General features: G+C 48.9%; 1 protein-coding gene across 1 annotated transcript; it reads right to left on the reverse strand.

Moving 5' to 3' along the window:
• Positions 1–1,109: 1,109 nt before the first annotated feature.
• On the reverse strand, positions 1,110–22,874 carry ODAD1 (outer dynein arm docking complex subunit 1). Its single transcript, XM_057712109.1, has 15 exons — positions 22,741–22,874; positions 22,326–22,418; positions 20,958–21,057; positions 20,600–20,789; positions 11,511–11,633; positions 11,047–11,160; positions 8,084–8,151; positions 4,904–5,091; positions 4,539–4,673; positions 3,625–3,707; positions 3,363–3,531; positions 2,877–3,040; positions 2,685–2,788; positions 2,255–2,333; positions 1,110–2,181 (listed from the first exon to the last, which is right to left on the reverse strand). The coding sequence occupies exons 2-15, from the start codon at positions 22,393–22,395 to the stop codon at positions 1,648–1,650; spliced, it is 2,121 nt and encodes a 706-aa protein (XP_057568092.1). The 5' UTR covers positions 22,396–22,418; positions 22,741–22,874; the 3' UTR covers positions 1,110–1,647.
• Positions 22,875–23,151: the final 277 nt, after the last annotated feature.

Consider the following 23,151-nt stretch of genomic DNA (forward strand, 5'->3'; position numbering starts at 1 on the left):
AAGAGATGGGATTCTGCGTCACAGTGTTAAATGCAAAGGATCTGGTTTGATAAGGTGCGAAGGGGAGAACTTTTACAAAAATATTAACTTTGTCTTGTGCACTAGAGAGGCTGTGAAAATTAATAATTCACGCCAACATCTCCTGTTCCTTATAAATATTACTCAGAAGTGACTTCAACAAAAATGTTTTCTAGGATGCCCAAAACTGTAGAACTCGTGGTCAGGTCCAGAGACTATTCCCCCAGAAGCAGGCTTTCCGCCTCATCAGTTGTCTTGATTAGTTTCTGCCCTGCTGTTAACATCCTGCCTGTAAACTGCATACATACAGGTAAGCTTTCTCATCAGGTCACAAGATCTATAGCCCTTTCTCTCATGCTGGGAAATTAAATCCCATGACTCTGGTGAATTAATTATTTTACAAGCAAAACTAGCGAGCCCACGTTTGAGCGAAATTAACAAATGGTGCCAGGACCACCGATTACTGAACTTCCGGGATGGCTGAGAGTGGAAGGTGGCGACCCCTGCTGGCAGCCCCGACACACACAGATGAGAGTCACCTCCCCGGTAAGTCCGATGTTGAAGATTGTTTCATGCTCTTAAAGCGTTCTTATAAAGTCTGTGTGTTGAACTGCATTCGTGAGAACAAAATGAGTTCTGAGTCCCTTAGTTTTCTTTAATACTTTCTGTTGTCACTATTTATGTTCCTTATTATGTCTTGATTAAAGCTCATTAATCAAAGATGTGGTGGGCAATCTGGAGTTCTTTTCTTTCTCATGCAGTTTGGAGGTAGCAAGGTTTACGTGTTGCTTTCAGCCCTTCCTCTTGAGAGGTGAAGAATTCCAAAATGGAATTTTTAAAGTTTTAAAGGTACACCACTGAGATTCTGGGGTTGCTTGTTACTGCAGCATAACCCAGCCTATCCTGACAGATACAGTTTCTAGTTCTCAGTAGAGCCTGATACGTGGAAGTCTCAAAAAAAAAAAAAAAGAGTGAATGAATGAATGGTAGGGAATGGGAACAGGGTCATACATTTTCCCCTGGGCCAGAGGTAGAGGAAACAGCCATGTCTCAAGCTCACTTGCTCACTTGTAACCAGGCTGGGGTAAAAGTCAGACTCTGACCTTTATTTCCTATGGTCACAGCTCATGCGGACCCTGACATCTTTGCCCCAATCCTTGCCCCACTGGTCAGTAATGGGGACTCTTGAGGAGGACAAGGAATGAGGGACCACAGAGACAGACATGAGATGCGAGGAGGGCCTGGGAGATGGAGGTGAAGAGAGGGAGTTAGAAATGGGGAAGCTGAAAGAGGAGGTGGGGGGATAATCAGAGAGGTCAGAAAAGAGATGGGGACACAGGCATGGAGACAGGATAGAGGCACACTGAATGGGAAACTGAGAGAACAGGAGATTGGGAAACCGAAAGGCAAGGGCAGGTTGGAAACAGAGAGGGGGACCAGGAGAGAGATGAGGGGGAGCTGATGGGAACAGACAGAGACACAGTGAAGGGGAGATGGAGACAGGTGTGCAGGCAGTTCACCTGGAACTGGGTGAGGAAGATGGAGGGTCATAGGGGAAATTGAGAGGCAGAGGCCCAGAGAAGGCTTGCAAGGAGCCAGGGGCAGGGTGGGACTGGGTGCCCCTAGCAGTTAGTTGCTCTGGGAGTCTTTGCTGGTGGTGGAGCCTGGGCCAGTGCTGGAGGCAGGACCAGTACTTGAGACTTGGCCTCTACTGAACCCGAGGCCCCCGCTCGATTCTGACTCAGCGCCTTTGCTCTGCGGGCCCCCAGAGCTCTCATGGCCTCTGCTGGACCCCAGGTAGCTGCTAGAGTTGGGGGATCTGAAGGTCACACGCCCCGCCATCAAGCCCTGGCTGGACATCAGTCCCCCGGTGGTGGCGCTGGAGGAGCCGAGGGTCACGTGGCCTGTGCTGGAGCTGGGGTCCCCAAAGGTGACATGGCCAACATTGGAGCTGGTGGCGCGGCCTCCACTGGACACCAGGATGCCGCTGGTCCTGTGGCTCATGGTGGAGGCAGGGACAGCGCTGGGGCTCTTGGGCGGCACGGGCATGCCGGAGCTGGCCTTCTGGGTGCTGGAGGTCACGCTCGGGGTGCTGTCCGCCTTCTTGATGACCTCGGCCGGCTCCTTCTGGTTCTGCTCCTTCATCTGCTCCTGGGCCTCCAGCTGCGGGCGAGGCGAGTTAGGGCCCCGGAGAACGCAGATCTCCTGCCCCGCGCCCAAGGGCGCCCACCCTCACCGACTTCACCACGTAGCTCAGCAGCTCTTCCTTGCTCAGAGGATAGTCGTCTTTGGCCTCAAAGCCTGGGGGGTCCTCCCTAAAGTGGGGGGAAGACAGGAAGGGACTCTACTCTCGACCCTCAAAAGGCCAATGGCATTTCATTGCTAGGTCCTGAGACCCTCAGCTGTGCACTGGGCTCTAAGCGCCCTTTCCCTTTTGGGTCCATCCAGCGCCCCATCGCCCTACATTGTCCCTGGAGCCATTACTCCTCCTGGTTCCCCCAAAGCGCCCACTTCATCTTCTGCTCCTCCCCCCCAGAGCCACACCCACCCTCGAGTCCCGGGGAGCCCCCCACCAAAACCCCTCCCTTCCCATATGTTCCCGCTGCCCCCACGGAAGCTCCCTCGAACCTCCCTCCACCCCCCTACCCTCTTGCCCTCTGGCTCACAGGTTGTCAGGGGGCTGAGGTGGGGCCACCTTCTTGGGAAGTTCCTCGGGGCTCTGGCCCAGCACCAGGAGGGCAGCGTTAGGCAAGCTGGTGGAGAGAGAGTTCTGAAGGGTGGAAAAGCCAGTGGTCTGCTCAGGCCCGTCTCCAAGGCCCCAGCGCCCTGTCCCCACTCCGCTCCCTCTGCACCCCGACCTGGGTTTCAAGGAAGGCCTGCACCGTCAGGACCTCCACCAGCCGCTTCTCGATGAGGCCCAGGAAGAGGCCTATGTCCCGGTCTCTCATGTGGATCTTGACCCCTAGGAGGTCATTTATGATGGTGCTGTCACACTGGGCCTGGGTGAAGAGGTGCTGGATATCTGCAGTCAGAGGGCACAGGCCATCAGGGACCCAGTGCCCATGGGGGTACCAGCCCTCTCCTCCCCTCAAGGCCCTGCTGCCTGGGCTGGGGAGACGGCAAAGATGGAAAGGGATTTGTCCAATGGAAAGGGATTTGTCCAAGTTCAAACAGCCAGGCAGGATGGATGGATGGATGGATGCAGGATGGATGGATGGAAATGGGACAGACAGACAAGGGAGTGCACAAAGTGGTCCGCTGAATGTCTCCACGTGGCCAGCCCCAGCAGGGCTTCCCCAGCACATTGCATCCTCCCGTTTGAAGAAGCCAGGGCGGGTGCTCACCAGTCTTGAGCTTCTCCAGCTGCCCGTGAAAGTTCTGGTAGCGGGCCTCCAGGTTCTCGGCCTCCGTGTGCACCTCGTCCAGGCGCTGCTGCAACTCTGCTCGCTGCTGCTCCTGCCGCGAGCGCCGGTCCTCCTCGCTGCGGCGCCCGCTCTCCAAGGCCTCCTGCATCTGCGGGGGCAGGGGCGCGACGCTGGGCCCAGCTCCCGAGGGGGTGCCGACGCGGGTGGAGGAGGGCATGGGGAGGGGGCGGATCTCGCTCACCTCTTTGATCTCCTCCTGCAGATGCTCCAGCTCCGAGTTCTGCTCATTGATGAAGTTGAACTCCGCGAAGTTCCGCTCCTCCACTGGGGCGAGTCCGGAAAGGCAGGGTCCAGAGACAGAGACGCGCAGATGGAGAGACACACGGAGACAGACATACACAGAAGGGCGGGAAAAGAGACATTGAGAAAGACAACAGGCAAAGACACAAAGAGAGACAGAGACGGAGAAATATAGGCAGAGAAAAAGACAGGGGACACAGAAATACAGGGCAAAGCGGAGCGAGAGAAAGAGCGACAGAGAGGAAGTCACAGAAATACCGGGAGAGACAGAGAAATAGAGAAGTGAGGGAGAGAAAACGGTACAGGTGGGTAAAGAGAGGACAGAAGACCCCGGGAGACAGACAGCAATGAAGACACGGAGAAGGAAACACAGAGGTTGAGGGGACGATTCCGAAGGTGACCCGTAGGCCCAGGAATGAGGGAGGCGGAGGAGGGGGGGAACGGGGAAGGGGAGACCCATGGGGGAGGCGGGAAGGCAGACGCGCCAAGGAAATTGGACAGAAAAAAAAAAAAATGACGGAGATACACTCCGTGACGACAGAGAGATCCAGGCGGGTGGAGACACTCACAGAAGGCAGGGGTCAGAAAGCCCCAGACGCCGGTGGGAGAGAGATTGGGGAGAAAGGGGAGGAGAGAGAGGGGCGGAGGCAGGGCGGACAGTAAGAGGCGGGTAGGGCGGAGCCTGATCCCCGGTCCCTCCAGCGCAGGTGGAGGAGTCCCCAGGGCTGAAGCAGAGGCCCTCGGTGACCGAGGCAGAGCACAGCCCGCACTGGATTGCGAGGGGCTGGGGGCCGCGCTCCAACCCCGCCTCGGCCCCGCCCCTCCCATGCCCACCCTCCATCCCCAGGTGCTCACACTCCAGGTACTTGTCCACCAGCAAGTCCGGGTCGCTCTCCCCGGTCAGCTGGGACAGTTTATTCATGGCGTCCTCGTAGCGCAGCACCAGCTTCTCCTGGGAGGTCTTCCGGAGGCCTTCGGCCACCTCCCGGGCTGGGGGACGAGGGGCCAGTGAAGCCGGTGTCCGGGGCGGCCACCAGGACGGAGGGAGGGGCCTGGATGGGGCGGCTGGTGGCGAGGGGGCGACACCGCGGCAGTGCAGACCCCGCCCTCCAGCCCCGCCCCCTAGCCGGCCCCGCCCCGCGGTGAGACTGGGAGTGAGCGGCCCTGCCCCTCCCCAAGGCCCAGCCTTCGGATGGCAGAGGTGGCGGCCCGGGCCTCACCCCGTTGCTCGCGCTTCTCCACGATGGCGGGATCCGGCTGCCGATCGCCGTTCTTGAGCTTGAGGAAGCGGTGCAGCTGCTCCAAGTGCGCGATCTGCCGCTGCAAGATGTGCACCTCCGTCTCGTTCTGGGCCACCTCCTTCTCTGCTCGCTCCCGCAGCATGCTTAACTTGGTCTTCGCCTCCTCCCTGGGAGGGACGGGGGATTAGACCGAGGTCAGGGAGATTGGAGGTTGGATTTGGGGTCAGCCTGGCGCCCAGGAGGGGCGGGGGTCAGCCTGGGTTTGGAGGGTGAATGGGTGGGGTCAGCCTGGGGTCACAGGGATGGTCACAGTCAGCCTGGGGTCATAGGATGGGTGGGGTCAGCCTGGGGTCACAGGGTTGGGGCAGAATCAGGTTGCCATTACCCTGCAGTCACAAAAGGCAGAAAATTGTCCAGGTTCCTAGCTGTGGGTTAGGATGGGGTTATGGGGCAGAGTCAGGGCAGGGGGAGGAGGTGGGTAGCATGTAAGGAAGGAGAGTCTTGCCCACTGAGGGGGCCCCACTGTAGTGCAGGCACAGGGCATTGGGGAAGCCTGGCCATTATTATGTGACTTGTGGAATGGGAGGCAAGATGGCCGTGGTGGCCCAGTTAGAGATTACACTCAAACTCCAAAACGTAGACCCAGGTGATAAGGTAACTGTGCTGGAGTTTGGGGGCGGGGGGAAGTGTGGTTGGAAAGACAAGAGGCTTGGACCGTTCAGGGCTTCACGTGGGACAGGCAGGTGACATCACCATCACCTGAGCGCACACACCCTGTTAGCATACTGGGGACACCCAAGAAGCCTCACACACTGAAAATCCTCTGACCTGCTCTGCTGAAGGTGGAGCTTTTAAACTTTTAAAAGTAGTGCAGCCAACTGCAAACTCAGAGTGCCCCAAGCCTACTTCACAGGTCACAGGATCAAAGGTCAGAGGGTCATTAGGTTGGGAGAACAGCACATCACTCTCCTCAGGTCTCTGCCCATGCACCATTCTAGTTCCCCTTTCCACACCTTTGCCAACTTTGGTTGCCTTGACTCAGGGCACTAGCTTCTTGCGCTATTCAAACTCCTCTGAGGCTTACTCAGGTCAGTCCTCCTTGGTGGGAGCTCTCTTCTGGCACCCACCAGCCTCAGCCACCAGTGACCCCTCTAGCAGCCCCTCAGGGATTAGGACTCACAGTTCTTTTTGTGCCTTGGGCTCCAGGCCAGCAGAAGGGCCGGGAAGAGGGAACCCAACTTCCCAAGAACCAAGCCCTGCAGGAGATTCTCTAAAGCAACATGCCATCAGTCCCCACAGCAGCCCATGAGGTAGATACCATTATTACTGCCATGTCACAGGAGAGGAAACTGAGGCTCAGAGAGGGGAAGTGACCTGCCCAGGTCACCCAGCAAGAAAACATTGGAGACACTGGCTGGTCTGACAGGAAGTGTTGGTCATGACAACTGCCCCTTGGCTTCTAACTGAAACCACCTTGTCTTTGTACCCAGCTAGGCTGTCCACCGCAGTCAACTGGAGGAGTGTTGGCAGAGGCTAGATCCTGGTGATGCAAAGACAGGCCAGTAGGCCATCACTTGTGGGACGTGGCAGAAAAAATGAACCAGCTCTAACTTAGATTCTCTTCTCAGAATCTGAATTGGGAAATGTTAAAAAGGGGACATGGGGAAGCTGAAACTGAAAGGATGTACAGAGAGAAGCCACAAAAGGTCATGTTATGAAGCCCAAGTTAGGAAGAAGCCAGAGCTATGCATGAGCAGAAGCCATGAGTCAAGGCTCCAAAGAGGTCATGGTGGACTACAGGTAACAAATTACAGAATCAGCCATAAAAAGGTATGAAGTATTGAGAGATGCTACAATGTGGGTGAAACTTGAAAGCATTACACTGAGTGAAAGGAGCCAGACACAAAAGGACACATTGTATGATTCCATTTACATGAAACATAAAGGTAAATTTACAGAAAGGTAGATTTATAGGTAAATTGTCGAGACAGGAAGTGGTTGCCAGGGGGCTGGGGAAGAGGGGAAGAGAGGATGACTGCTTAATGTGTACAGGTCTCCTTTAGGGGTGATGAAGACAGAAGGGGTGGTTGCACAACATTATGAATGTACTAAATGCTGCTGAATGGTACACTCTAAAACGGTGAATTTGATGTGCATCTTAACTCAAAGGAGGAAGGAAGAAGGAAAGAAAGAAGGAAGGAAGGAAAGAAAGAGAGGAAGAAGGAAGGAAGGGAAGAGAAGGGAGAAAGAAAAAGAAAGAAAGAAAGAAAAAGAAAGAAAGAAAGAAAGAAAGGGAGAGAAAGAAAGAGGGAGAGAAGAAAGAAAGAAAGAGAAGAAAAGAAAAGGAAAGGAAAGGAAAAAAGAAAGAAAGAAAGATCATAGAAACCGTAAGGTAGATTTGGGCTATAACCAATGTCACAAGGAATCACGAAGGATAAGCTGAAGTCTTGTGGTAGAAACAAGATGCTGAATAGAAGATAAGAAACCACTTGGAGCAAGAGAACAGGGCCGAAGCTCAGAAAGGAGTAGAGATGGAATAAGAGAGAGAGCATGCAGCCCATGAGAACCCAGAGGCAGAGAGAGACGTCCGTTAGCAGAGCAGCTGGGGCTTCTAGATTCCATACAACATGACCCTTTATCTGAAGGTGGCTTGAGAGAATCTCTGTCCCTTTCAACCAATATTGATAAATATCAGTCTAATTACGGTCACTCATTGATGCTTCCTACCTCCTGGCCCCCTTGTACGTGCACTTACTTAAGTCTCTTTCTTTCTTTCTTTCCTTCTTTCTTTATTTAGCTGCACCCCACAGCTTGTGGAATCTCAGTTCCCCAACCAGAGATTGAACCTGGGTGATGGCAGGGAAAGGCCGGAATCCTAACCACCAGGCCACCAGGGAAGTCCCCTTAAGTCTCTCTACATCCCTATGTGCTACATGCCATTAACAGACTGGGGCCAAAGAGGTTAATTCATACACCCAAGGAGAGGTACCTTGCTCGCAGAGCTGGGAAATCGGTGGAGGGGGGAGAGAAAGGGGCATCTTATGAAAAAAAAAAGGAGGGGGGGTTCTGACAATCTATTTCGTAAGTTCAGAAGCTTCTTGTGACTTCCTTAAGAAAATGCACGTACTGAGTCATCTAGGATGCCTCCCGGGGCCCTACCTGACGGTGTAGGCAGAAGTGGAGGAGACCATGAGGGTCCTGACGGTGTCCCGAAGGAGCTGGATCTCCTGCCAAGAGAACAAAGCAGATGCCACTTCCAACACCCTCATCACTGGAGGGCTCTCCTTCAAGCCCCTCATTTCCCCAATAAGAATTGGGGTTCCTGTGCCTTAGCAATGTGGACCTTCCTAATTAGTGACAATGCATGAGAGGGATTTTAAACCGGTACCAAGTGAAAGGAAAGCCAGGCTGATGAGCTGTGAAATGCAGTGAAAACACCCAACCCAGAATATTCCTAAAAGCTCTGACACAACTCTGTGGTGGGGGTCAGAAATTTGTGTGAATTTCATAATTGTGACCCCACTAATCTGTTTTCTAGTTCTACGGAAGTGTCTTTGCAGAGTTATGGGTAAAAAGGGTTCTTTCAGGAGAAAGACGGGAGGAAATTATATAAATGTTTTTATACGTATACATAATGTGTATATATGTATTAATGCATATAAACATACATACATACACATACATATATAATGTATGTATATATTAATGTAATACACACATATGTATGTATAAATACACGTGCATCTGTAGTGTACATGTGTGCGTGCACACACACACACTTTTGCAACAAGAAACCCGGGATGGATAACTGAAAGCTATGGGGGCTGAATGAGAAGGAACTGGAAGGGATTGTGAGGAAATGTTTCTGTGGGATACTTTTTGGCGTAGTTTTAATTTGGGAACCCTTGTAAATGGTTTATGTATTCATAAAGAAAATTAAATCAGCAAGGATGGGGAGAGAACTAAAACCAAATACAAACAGAAGCAAGTGAACCTAACTGTGTTTCAAAGAACAGAACCACAAAGAAGACCAAAAAAATAGGAACTAATCCCAGTGGCTTCTGAATACAATAATGCGAAGATGATAGATAGATGATAGATGATAGGTAGATGATAGATCGATCGATCGATCGATCAATAGATAGGTAATAGATAGATAGATACCCTTGCCCTCAGAGAACAAAACAATCTGCAAACAAATCTTGAACTCTCAGGTCCAGGGGGTGTCAGTACAGCTGTAGCAATTCTGAACCTCTCTGATGTGTTCTGTAGGACTGAACAAATGAGTACGTGTATCAGCGCTGCTGGGAGCCAGGGTTTCCACTGTGTGGAGAAGAGAAAGATAAAATAGGGAATGTTCAGGAATAACCCAGTGGTGCTGGATCGGAATGAGAAGCACCGACATGAACTCCTGATTTTAAAATATATGCGTGTGTCTCCTAGCTCTCTCCAGAGAAAGGGCCTCAAGGCAGTGACACCCCAGTAGCAGTGAGGACTCCTAGTGCCTGTGTCTTGGTTTCTCAGCCCCTACTCCCCACTAGGAAGAATTGGGACCCCGTGGAGAAATGCTAAGTCGAGAGTTAAGGCTGAACAAGCACAAGAAAATCTGGACTATCTTCTTGTGCCAGAAAGTAAGGAAGTGCTAAAAAAAATAAAGAAAAAGAAAAGAAAAAAAAACATAGGCATGTCAAAAGGACACAGAAGCCAGCTTAAGGGGGCTCCCACCAGCCAAATCTGGGCCAATCTGAACATCGTGATGAATAATGACCACTGTGGGTTATAACTCTTAGAGTAAGAATACGTGAATGCTTCCTGATAGCTTGTAAACATACTTAAGAAGTTCTTCAGTAAGATGCCATCTTGTAAATGAAGAAGAAATGAGAAAGTTAGAAAATCACCACTTGGTAGCCATTACAGTAATAATTATTCAGGCAAAAATCATTAAGGGATGCTAGAACAATTGCGTGAACATGTGTCAGGGAACAGGATGTTTACATAATCTCAAAGAATCTCCCTGGACTCATTCACCACAAGGAGGAAAAGTCTATACTGGAGAAACCTGGCTGACCAAGCAGTCAAGGTCAACGTCACTAGCTGCGGGACAAACGGACATCCTGTGCCTCCTGATATAATGCCCGCAAACAACACAATACCACCTCTGTGGTATTCCACCAAAAGTGCACAACTTGAACCTAATCATGAAGAAAGATCAGATAGACCCACATCGAGGGACGTCGCACAGCACAGCTGTCCTGGATGCTTCCAAAATGTCAAGTCATGGAGACAAAGAAGGGCCAAGGGACTGTTCCAGATGAACGGGGCCAGGACAACCAAATGCAATGTGGGATCCTGGCCTGGAGCCTGGGGCAGGATAATTAAATTAGCTATAAATATATAAAGGACGTTGTTGGAACGATCATGAACTTTAAATATAGACTGTTTAGAATTGTAACAATGTTCAGGTTCCTGACCTGGGTAAGGGCACTTTGTTTATGTAAGAAAATGGTCCTGTGCTTAGGAAATACGCGTTGGAATTCTTAGGACCATGATGTCTGCATCCTACTCTCAGCAATCGTGATAATAAATCATTTTCAGTAAAAATAATTACACACACACAGAGACAGAGAGAGAGAAAATTTGGCAGGTTATCAATCTTGGTAAAGGATATATCATTCTTTGTACTATTCCTGCACCTTTTCTGCAAAGTTGAAATTATTTCAAAGTAAAACTTAAAGAAAGAAAGAGGGAGAGGATAAAAGAAGGGAGGGAGGTGGAGGGAGGCAGGGAGGCGGAGAGAGGGGAGAGGGTTCTTCAAAGGACTTCAAAGGTTATTGAGAAACCCATGGAATGTAAATGGTCCTGCCTGCGCCTTGGTTGCCCTGGGTGATAACACTCAAAGTGACATCTCTGCTTTCTGCAAATCTCAGCGAGGCTGCTTCCTTTGTTGGAGGCGTCCTGTAACATTTTCAGGTTTCCTTTCCCCCCACCCCGGACTAAAGTAAACCTATGGCTCCAGGCAATTCTGTACTTGAGGCCCGAGGGTTGGAGAAGGTAGGGTGACTCTTGCATCCTCCCCTCCACTGCAGCTGGGCCAAGGGATCCTGGGCTTCAGGGCCACTGACCTTCTTCAGTTTGTGGTCCACATTCAGATAGCGGTTCCTCTCGATCCGCAGGAGATCCAGCTCCTCCCGCAAGGTCGCATTCCGCACCAATTGGATGTCAAAGCGGCAGGTGACCTAGGGTGAGGGAGAGGGAGGATGCCAAGAGTCTGTCTGAGGTCTGGCCTGCCTCCCTCCTCCCCTCTCAACCAGGGAGGGGGCACTTGTCAGATAGGGGGTCCGTTCCCACTTTGGGGACCCTGAGAGCATCGCCACACCCCTAGGACACAAGCATCAGTCTCCTTTCTTGGGGGACCCTCCACACCTCCAGGATCTTGTCTCCTGACCCCCCTCAGGCGGTCCCGTGTTTTAGGCCTGCCAGCATCCAGGAATCTGGTCCACCATTTCCAAAATCTGACTCCCATGCTCAGTTCTTCCCCCAAACCCCAGAATTCAGGCCTGGAGAGAGCCAAGAGGCTGACCCTCACCCTGCTCAACTGATCTTCAAGGATCTTGATCCTCCGCCGGCTCTTGACCTTCTGATCCTGGATGCATCCCAGGGCCTTGATGTCCTTACCATGGGCAAAGATCCGGCTCTCCCACTCCTGGATCTGGAGGAAAGAAAATGGTACCTGTTTGCTGACTGAATGTAGGAAAGACTGAGGGAACGAGGGAGCTGAGTGGGAGGGTGAGCGACTGAGCATGGCTGACATCTGCGGTCCTTGTGGCCCCAGCCATCTGCTGTATCTCTCTTCTGAGGTTAGTACCCAGCCTTCCATGTGGATCTGGCTTGCAACCGTAACGAGCCGCCCTGCAGGCTACATGGCCCAGGTCTAGACCACCCATTCAGAGACGGACTTGGGACCCAAGCTGAGCCAGCCTGAATCCTTTCCCGGTATTTTGGGAGAAATGGGTGATCTGGATGGATGAGACGCCACACACGGCAGACAAAGTGGAGACAAGAGCCTGAGAGTGAGACAGGCTGGGACCTGGGACCCTTTGCTGTATTGCTTGCCCCTGGACCAACGTCTCCTCAAGCAACAAAATACAAAGGAACTATAAGGGACTAAAAATAACTGCGTGCTTGCGCAGTTGGGGCAAATTCTGGACAAGAAGATACAAAAAGACCAAAAAACCCAACTGTCACTTCTGAAGAGCGGGGAGCAAATACAGGGGGTCGGGAGGAAAAGCAAGGTATTAGGCATGCCTCATGCAGTACTCCACCAAAGGGGAGGGCAAAACATCTAAGCCACCCCCCCAACCCCTGGACACACCCCTACTCTCACCCCATATAAGGAACCAGTTCACCCTACCTTGGGGAGCGAGCAAGGGAAACTGTTGCTTGTTTCCGCTCCCCCCTGCTGCAGCAGGGACCCCAATAAAGGCTTGCCTGAATTTCTTGTCTGGCCTCTAATCAATTTCCATTGACTGGGGAAGGCCAAGAACCCTGGTTGGCACCAAGAGGAGGGAAGACTGAGCCCTGATGCCTGAAACCAACCCCCAACCTGCCCTTCCCATTCCCATATTCATCTTGACTTGTTTGGGGTATGCGCTTTCCCCAACTAGACTGGAAACTTGATGGGGGCGGATTTTTGTCTTTTCTGTGCTAGACACAGAGTTGGTATGCAACAACACGTGCAGACTAAAGGATTAAATGAATTGCTTGACGCTGTGTTTCCCAATTTGTGCACCGCTCTGGGTTGAACTGCATCCCCCAAAAATCTGTATGCTGAAATACTGATCCCCAGAACCTCAGAATGTGACCTTATTTGGAGACACGCTTTTTACAGAAGTAATCAAGTTAAAATGAGGTCATTGGGTTGGGCCCTAATCCTACATGACTGGCGTCTTTATCAAAAGGGGAAATTTGCACACACAGACATGCAGGCAGGGAGAATGCCACGTGAAGACGAAGGCAGATGTGGAATCTTAAAAATACAACAAACTTGTGAAAGGAACAAAAAGAAGCGGACTCACAGATACAGAGAACAAACTAGTGGTTACCAGTGCGGGGGGAGAGGAGTGGGTGGTACAAACTATTGGGTGTGAAATAGGCTGTAAGGATGTATTGTACAACATGGGGGATATAGCCAATATTTTGTAATAAATGTAAATGGAGTGTAACCTTTAAAATTGTATTACAAAAACGTTTTAAAGAAAAAAAAAAAAGATGAAGTCAGAGATTGGAGGGAGGCTTCTTTTGAGGCTGTTCAAAGGAACACCAAAGATTTCCAGCAAACCACAAAAGGAACCAACTCTGCTGACATTATGATTTTGGACTTCTAGTCTCCAGAACTGTGTGACAATAAATTTCTGTTGTATTAGCCACCCTAGGAAATGAATACATGCACTAAGGCACCTCAGAGCATTGCAGCAAACTCAAAGGGGGCAACAACAGGGATGTTTTAAAATTTGAGGGAGACGCATTGACATTGGTCAGACACCACATGAACCTGGAGCTCGAGGTAGTTCCCAGGTTCAATGTGAGATAGTGCTACATTCCTTTTGATGATGTCACATATTTTTTTGTTTGTTGGGGTTTTTTTTGGGAGGGGGGCAAGCTACACAGCCGACAGGATCTTAGTTCCCTGACCAGGGATCAAACCCATGCCCCCTGCAGTGGAAACACGGAGTCTTAACCACCGGACCACCAAGGAAGTCCAATGTCACATCTTTGTGAAACTGAGTGTTTAGCAGTTGCTGTGAGAAAAATCAAATATCCCAAAATGGTACCATTGGGGTAAACTAAGCAAACCGTGTAAGGATTCTCTGTGTATTATTTCTTCAAACCACATGTGAATCTACAATTATCCCAGTAAAATTTTTAATTTAAAAAAAAAAGCAAGTACTGCACAGACATCAGTGTGGAATGAAAGTGGTGAGTCCAATTTGACTCCAAGATCTGAAAAGTTGCACAGTGGCCAACAGGTACAAACATCCCACAGGTAAGTGTGGTTTTTAAAAACAAAACGCAATTTTTTTCAATTTATTCATTTTTTTTAAGTGGTTTTAGGTTGTTAGGATGCAAACACTTATTGGGTTGTTTGGTCCATACTGCTATAATAGAGTTGTTAGCAGTGCACTACTGGGGCCTCCTTGGACCCTTCTTGAGAGCTGATTGTTACATTTTCAGGAGTTACATGAGTTCAGTGGTTGGTAGCTTGAAACTGACCCTTATAACAGTTTTCCATTTCTGCAGAAAAAGTTTTAAAGTTTTACGAAATCCAATTTATCAATTTGTCCTTTTATGCATCATGCTTTTGGTGCTGCATCTAAGAAATTTTTGCCTAACCCAACGCCACAAAGATTTTCTCCTACGCTTCTTTCTAGAAGTTTTATAGTTTTAGGTTTCACATTTAGGTCTATGATGGGTAACATCTTTTTTTTCTTAAAAAATGTTATGGTGCACAGAAAAGTGCATAGATTGTGTATGTACAATTTATTATATATTTCAAAAGTGAATACCCTTGAACCACCATCCAGGTCAAGAACTAGAATACTGACAGCATTGCAGTCCATCACTACCTCCTTTCCCTCCATAGAGGTACCACTCTCCTGTCTGTGTTAGTTTCCACTGCTGGAACAAAATATCACAAATTTACAGCCTTAAAACAAAACAAATTTATTATCTTACTGTTCTGGGGGTCAGAAGTTGGAAATCAGTCTTACTGGGTTAAAAACCAAGGTGTCAGCTGGGCTGTATTCCTCCTGGAGGCTCCAGGGGAAAATTCATTCCTTGCCTTTTCCAGTTTCTAGAGGTTGGATTCCTTGGCTTGTGGCCACTCCGAACTCTGCTTCTGTTGTTACATCTCCTCTCTCCATAATCACGTCTTCTCTGACTCTGACCTGCCTGCCTCTCTCTCTCTTTTTTTTTTAAGATTTATTTTATTATTTATTTATTTATTTTATTGTTGGCTGTGTTGGGTCTTCCTTGCTACATGCAGCCTTTCTCCAGTTGTGGCCAGCGGGGCTACTCTTCATGCGGTGCGTGGGTTTCTCATTGCGGTGGCTTCTCTTGCTGCGGAGCATGGGCTCTAGGCGCGCAGGCTTTCAGTAATTGTGGTTCGCCGGGTCTAGAGTGCAGGTTCAGCAGCTGTGGCACGTGGGCTTAGTTGCTCTGCGGCATGTGGGATCTTCCCGGCCCAGGGATCGAACTCGTGTTCCCTGCATCGGCAGGCGGATTCTTAACCACTGCGCCATCAGGGAAGCCCCTGCCTCTCTCTTATAAGGACCGTTGTGAGTAAATTGGGCCCATCCAGATAATGCATGATAACCTATCCAACTCAAAACCTGCAATCACATCTGAAAGTCTCTCTCGGGAATCTGTGACTATGTAAAGTCACATAGTCACAGATTCCGAGATGATGATATGGACATCTTTGGGGAGTCATTCATCTGTTTGCCATACTTCCTTAAGCGAAATTCTTTATAATTTTATCACCCATGTATAAACCCCCTAAAAAAAATTTGACTTGGACTGGTGTTGAATTTTATGTAAATGAAATAACGCTGGCTGTATATTTTATGTCTTGCTTCCTTCAAATGTTTGTGAGATTCATCCACGTTGCTGTGATTTTAATTTTTTATTGTTGTATACTATGTCATTATAAGAATATACTATGTGGGACTTCTCTAGTTGTCCAGTGGGTAGGACACTGGGCTCCCAATGCAGGGGGCCCAGGTTTGATCCCTGGTCAGGGAACTAGATCCTGCATGCATGCCGCAACTAAAAAAAAGACCCTGCATGCCGAAATGAAGGTCCCACATGCCGGAACTAAGACCTGGCACAGCCTAAATAACTAATTAATTAAAAAAAGAATATACTACAGTTTATTCATTCAAATACTGATGAACATTTGGGTTATTTCCAGTTTGGAGCTAGATAATATGAATAATGCATCTCTCTACACTGTTTTCATGAGTCGTCCCAGGGTATAGACTCAGATGTGGAATTGTTGGGTGGGAGGATGAGTTACTGACAAATCGAAACCATTTTCTACTGGGAGATGAGTTTGGTTTACTTCCTTCTAACACCGTTTCCATGGAAACATACCGGGTTAATGTAAATACAGAATGCCAGCTGTGTTCCCAGGCAACGATGTTTATTATAAAAATGCCCCCCTGATTGGTGAACGGTATCAGACTGGAAGGATTGTGAGTGGACTCATAGACCCCCTAAAGCCTACATGACCAGGACTGAATAGAAAACTAGTTTCTCTGTGGGGTGTTTCTTACAATAGAATGTGTTCCTGGTGGGGTCTTAGAAGCTGCCCTGATGATGTTACAAGAGGCGGCTCGTGTTATATATAAAACCTCCCTATGCCAGGGCGGGCAACACCCACCCACACCGTATCATCCAACTGAAGATGCCGAGAAGCAGCCCCTGGACGCTCAAGAAAAATGTATGGGATGCTGTTGTGCAAAGATGCTGTTGTTTCTTGTCCACTATCTTCTACAGAGTTAAGCGAACCTGATGCCAAGTGACTGGCTACTGGATCCTGTGAGTGTGATGGTCAGTCAGGTGGAAGCCAAGACTGCTTCTGGTGAAGCAGGCGGAGTGGATGCAGCCCCAGATCACAGGGTATGTCTCTCTTCAAATTTAATAGATAATGAGGGAAAAGAAACTTTTCAGGATACACATGACAATTTAGACTCCCACCAACTGGTGGGGTCTTAGGAACCAGCAGTTCATAAGAGTTTCCCCTGCTCCTTCTCTCCTCAGCACTTGGTATATTTGGACACTAATTTTTGAAAATCTGGTGAGTGTGTAATGACATCTCCTTGAGGCTTTCATTTGCCTTTCTCTGATTACTGATGAGTGATTAATTCCTACATTCATTGGACATCTGAATTTCTTATTTGGTGATGTGCCTGCTCAAGTCCTTTGACTGTTTTTAAATTGAGCTGACTCTTTAATGATTTGTAAGAGATCCTTATAGGTCCTTGACACTAGTTCTTTGTCAGCTATATGTCTTACAAGTAACCTTCAGTTCTGCAACTTAGTTTGCACACTCTTTACCGTTCTTTTGATGAAGAGGAGTTACTAATTTTTAAGTCATGGAATGTATCTTTTCCTTTAAAAGTAGAGATTTCTGTAACTTATTTAAGAAACGTTCTGCACTGTCACACATTTAAACTTTTGATCCATCTGGAATTAGTTTTGGGGACAGTGAGAGGTAAGAGTCTGGTTTCATCTTAAGGTACGGATATCCAATTTTCACAGCACCACTATGAGAATCCTCCTTTTCTCATTTCTTGAAGTCAAATATCAAGTGTCTACATATGCACAGATCTCATTCCGGGCTCTCTGTTCTGCCCCGTTATCCCATTTGATTAGTCCTGCATCAATTATAAGAGTTTATTTATTTATTTAGGCTGCACCGTGCTGCATGTGGGATCTTAGTTCCCTGACCAGGGATCGAACCCATGCCACCTGTATTGGGAGCATGGAATCTTAACCCTGGACCACCAGGGAAGTCCCATAAGAGCTTTGTAATAAATCTTGAAACTGATAGAGCAAATCCTTCCACACTGTTCTTCTTTTAAGTAAATCTTAGTCATCTTGTTCATTGCACTTCTCTATAAACCTTAGAATCTGTTTGTCAATTCCACCCATTAAAAATTTTAAACTTTTAGTGTTTTGATTGGGATTTCGTTGATTCTATAAATCAATTTGGAGATCTGACATTTTACAGCACTAACTCTTCCAATCCATGAATATGGTATATTTCTACGTTTATTAAAGTCTTCTTTAGTATCCCTCAATAAACTTTTACAGTTTACTCTATAGAGGCCTTGCACGCTTTTGTTAGATTTCTTCCTAGGTACTTCTTTTGGCTATTATAAATTTGTCTTTTCTTCTTCTGGTTTCTAATAGTTATTGCTAATACAGGGAACTATCATTAATTCTATATCCAGCCACATTGTTAAAATACCTTGTTAAAAGTAAGTTAGCTTCAGATTCTTTTGGATTGTCTACATACACAAATATATCATCTACAAATACCAACAGTTTCATTTTTTCCTTTCCAATCTTTAAATTTTTTTTTCTTTTCCTTGCCATACTGCACTGGATAGGACCTCCAGTAAGATATTAAGTAGAAATTGTGCTGGCTGACATCCTTACATTGTTACTGATCTCAAAGAGAATTTTTTTTCATGTTTTGCTATCAAATATGATGTTGCTGTAGATGTTTTTTAGTTGCCCTTTATCAAATTTGGGAGATTTCCTTTTATTACTGGCTTTCTAAGAGTTTTTTAACATGAATAGATGCTGAATTTTATCAAAAATTCTTTATATTTACATAGATTGTTGCTATGAACTGGTACAAGTCCAAGCTCTGTCGGTCATCAGTCTCTGACATGACAGTTTCAGAAAATGAGAGTAAGTATTTAGAAACTGTTCTTGGATGGCAAGTCACACAAGACACAAGCCTTACAAAGGTATCAGTCAGCGACAGATTGGAAGTTTTAAAAGTTGGTCCTTCAATATATACAGTTTGGCTAACTCTACATTTTTCTTTGCCAGAAAATGTGTATTCTCCTTTCTCATTCTTTGATGATATTTTCACTGGGCATAGAATTCTAAGTTGACAGCTTTGTCTCTTAGTACATTGAAGTTATAATGTCACTTACAATCTGACTTCCAATGTTTCTTTTGAGAAATCAGCTGTTAGTCTAACTGTGGCTCCTTTGAAAGTAATGCCTTTTAAAACTTTTCTGGCTGCTTTTATATTTTGGAACTTTCCATATGTCCTATATAAGTGTGGCTTTTTTATTCATTCTGTTTTGGACTCTAAGGCATCTTTGAATCTGTGGATTCATTCTTTCATTGGTTCTGGAAAGTTCTCAGATATTATCCTGTCACACACTACCTCTCTCTCATTCTCCTTCTGTTTTCCTGAAACTTTTATCAGACATCTGTTAAACCTTCTCACTAGATCCACAATTCTCTCTCTTTTTTTTTCTTTCTTTTTTTTGGGGGGGGGGCGCCATATTGGGTGTTCATTGCTGTATGCAGGCTTTCTCTAGTTGTGGTAAGTAGGGGCTACTCTTTCTTGCAGTATGTGGGCTTTTCATTATGGTGGCTTCTCTTGTTGTGGAGCACAGGCTCTAGGCACATGGGCTTCAGTAGCATGCAGGCTCAGTAGTCGTGGTGCACGGGCTTAGTTGCTCTGCAGCATGTGGGATCTTCCTGGACCAGGGATTGAATCCATGTCCCCTGCACTGGCAGGCAGATTCTTAACCACTACGCCACCAGGGAAGTCCTAGATCTGCAATTCTCTTGACCACCTTTCCCATCCTTTTGTCTCTCTGTGTGAGATTTTCAGTGATTTCTTTGGAACAAATTCTTTCTTTGGCTTTTATTTGGCTTATTATCTATCTCCCCAGTAGAATGTAAACTACATGAGAGCAGACCCTTGTCTGTTTCATTCACTACTGGGTATTCAACACCTAGAACAGCACCTGGCACTTAGTAGGCACTCAACAAATATTTGTTGAATGAATTACTGTCACCAGACATCTACATCCTTTCTTGATCTCACGTGGAACTTTACAGAGCTCTATTCAGAGGACCCCACCTGACCTACAATTCTCCGTAATCAAGTTTCTTAAGGCAAAGGAATCCATAGAGTCAAGATAATAAGATCATTCCGGTTGGACCTGTCTCTGGCAAGTTCCTGTGAGAGACTAAGGAAAGCTAACTACAGCAGCCAACACCCACTGAGCCACTGTACTACCATGAAACAGCCAAAATTTTGATGTGTGTAAATCTGATAGAATTCAGCTTCCAAAATGGGGCTCAGGGTGATACTGACAACTGAACAAATGGACTGATTGAAAGTCAAATGTAATAAAACAATAGAATATGTAGTAGACAGAAAAATGTCCCCCACCGTCCTGCCCAGATGTCCACATCCAAATCCCTGGAACTTGTGAATATATTACTTGCAGTGGCAAAAAGGACTGCATCTGTGTGTCTATGAACTGTGTCATAATGACTCATGGTCCTAAAAATTGAAAAGAAAACTAGCCTAGAAAAGTCACAATAACTTTCCAGGGTCCAATAACAAGATCTTGAAGCAAATAGGATGAAAAATCTGTCTAGGGAATTCCCTGGCGATCCAGTGCTTAGGACTCCGTGCTTCCACTGCAGGGCACATGGGGTCAATCCCTGATTGAGGAACTAAGGTTCCACATGCCATGTGGCACTACCAAAAAAAAAAATCTGTCTAGATTAGGCTGCATTACCACACCCTCTTTTTGCAGGTGAAGAAACTACCGCCCAGAGAGGTGAAGACTTGCCCACGGTCACACAGCTCTGATGTGCCAGGACCAGGATTTTAATGCAGGGTTCACTGACTCCAGAAGGTGAATCCTTCCCCCTTAACCACCTTTTTGAAGGTGTGGGGCTGTGCTTAGCACTAAATACTCATATTCCCACCAGAGCCTAAACACGACTCCTCCAGGTGGATGCTTTCAATAACCCCATTTTTCAGATGAGGAAGGTAAGGCTCAAAGAGGTTATAACACGTGCCACTTAGTAAGATCCACTGAGTCTGGGCTCAGAACCCACCTGCCTGTCCAGGGCTCTGGTCTGCTCCTGCAGCTCCTTGACCTCAGCCTGCACCCGGACCCGGCACTTGAGCAGGTACCCCATGTTCTCCAGCCTCTCGCTGTCCCGCAGCCGCTTGACCTGGCTCTGGGCAATGCTGATCTGCACCTGTAGTTTGTCCCGCAACCCCTCCAGGCGCTGGATCTCCTCACTGCCCAGGCAGGGAAGTGGAGGGGAAGCCAGAAAGGGGCAGAGCTCAGCATCACTGAAGTCCAGTGACGCTGGGCCTGCCCCAACCCCACCTCAGACTCAGGAGTCCAGCCCCCAGCCTCCTTAACAGCCCCCTCCCCAGCTCCAGAGACCCAGACGCTTGGCTCACAGCTGTTTGTTGATGCGCTGGTGGACTTCCTTGCTGTAGGCTCGCCTTTCACCCTCCATCACTTTGCATTGGCGCTGCAGTCTGCTCAGCTCCCAATCCACTGAGGTGGGACCAGGCAAGGGACTCAATAGGAATCCAGGTCCCAGCCCCTTCCTCCCTAGGACCTAGAAATTCTGGCTCCCTTAGGGTCTCACAAACCGCACCTGAACTGCAGACTCAGTTCCCGATACCACTCTAGGACTGCATCTCAGTTCCCGTATCCCTCAAGTTTCCTCATCTCTTCATAGTCCCTGTATCCCAAGCTGACCTCCGCATTTTTCCCCTAAACCCACTCCTACTCAGGGTTTGGGCATACATCTGTTCAGGGTTTGGGCATACATCTGTTTCCCCACTAGAGGGCACTCCTGGGAGGCCTCACAGACCTCAGGGACCAAAAGCACAAGACCTGGAACTTGGGAAAGCTGAGGACAGGTGTCAAGACCCCCCAGGGCACCATTCTTGTTCCCTCCCTCCCATTCGGCCCCACCACCCAGGCTTCCTCAGCCCCACCCTCCTGCCTCCTCACTTTCAGCCCATCCCCTTGGCTCAGGCCTCATCCTCCCCTGCCTGGACCATCACCCCATCACCCCAGCCTCCTCCCCAACCTCCTGGCCTCTGCTCAAGCTCCAGAGGGTCTTTCTATGCTCACTCAGAGTTGCCACAGGCCTCCCTGGTGCTGCAGCACCTCCAGAACAAAGTCCCAGCTCTTCAGCCTGGTGTTCAAGGACCCACAAACCCGACCCTACCCACCTCTCCAGTCTCATCCACTAACTCCCCATCTCCCACGGCCCAGTGGTTCTCAACCAGGAGCATTTCTGCGCTGTTAAGGACATTTGGCCATGTCTGGAGACATTTTTGATCCTCACGGTGTGGGGGAGGGTTGGGAGGTGCTACTGACATGGGGTGCACATGGGTGCTAGAGGCCAGGGATGCACTGAGCATTCTCCAGCGCACAGGACTGTCCCCCCCAATAGCAAAGAGTGATGTGACATCTGACCCCAAGGGTCAACAGTGTGAAGGCTGAGAAACTCTGCTCTAGTCACATGCTGTTCTCTCTGCGGAAACACTCTTCCCTTCTTTCTCCTGTTGGTAATTCCTGGGAGAGGTTCTGGGCCCCACTCAAACTTCTCCTCCTGCAGGAAGTCTTCCTGGCCACTCCACTCCCCAGGCTTGGCCCATCCATCGCCACCTCCAATCTAGAGCTTGTGTGTTTTCCTACTAGAGGGCGCTCCTGAAAGGCCACTCCATGCTCAGTGCCCTGCTGCCCAGGGCCTGAAACATGGGAAAACGGAGGAAAAGAATGAATGAAATAAAGAATGTATGAGTTACCCATTCCCTCCAGGAAGGCCTCGCTTCCATCCTCGGAGCGAGTGCTCCCAGCAGAGAGTCCCAAAGGCATCTTGGCCAAAAAGGGTGGGGCTCCTGTAGGGGCGACACAGAACCCCTTCAGACAGCGAGCGGGAGAGGGCTAGGAGGAGGGAGGGCGATGAACAGCAAAGAGACTAGGAACTGGAAGACAGTGACCCCAGAATTAGCTCTGGCCTCTCTTTGCGTCTCAATTCGTCCAGTGGATTGGAGGGGGTCGCTTCCCATGCCCCTCCCAACCGCCCACCTCTCACATTCTCTGTCTTGCGTCTCGCGCGAGGTCCTCTAGGCTCTCGGTATGGGACTGTTTGGGGAGGGGAGTCATAGAGAAGGGGGAAATCCGCCCCGTCGGCTGAGGGGAGCGAGGCCCGGTCCCTACCTGCTGGAGTGCCTGACCTGTCCTGGGTGCTGCAAGCTCACTGTTGTGGTCTGGTTACTGGGGAGATAAGAGGCCAATGAGGCCTGAGGACAGCAGCCGGGAGGGACCAAGGCCACCGAAGAAAGCCGTGGGAGGGGAAACTGGGGAGGAGGGGCCGAGGAGGCCACGAGGTGGCCTCTGCGGAGCTCGGGTGCCATGGACAGATGAATCAGGGGAGCCTTGCGAGGGGCGGGGCTAGGGGCTGCGATGGGCGTGGCTTCGGGTTGCCAGGGGCGGGAACTTTGGGGGCCTGTGAGGGCAGGACTGTAGGACTGTAGGTCTGGCGAGGGGCGGAGCTGTAGAGGACTGACGGGCGGGACTGAAAAAGCCTCTGAAGTGAGGGACTGGGTGGGGCGGAGGGGCGGGGCTTCA

The sequence above is a fragment of the Hippopotamus amphibius genome, chromosome 16, assembly GCF_030028045.1.
Source record: "Hippopotamus amphibius kiboko isolate mHipAmp2 chromosome 16, mHipAmp2.hap2, whole genome shotgun sequence".
Lineage (NCBI taxonomy): Eukaryota > Metazoa > Chordata > Mammalia > Artiodactyla > Hippopotamidae > Hippopotamus > Hippopotamus amphibius.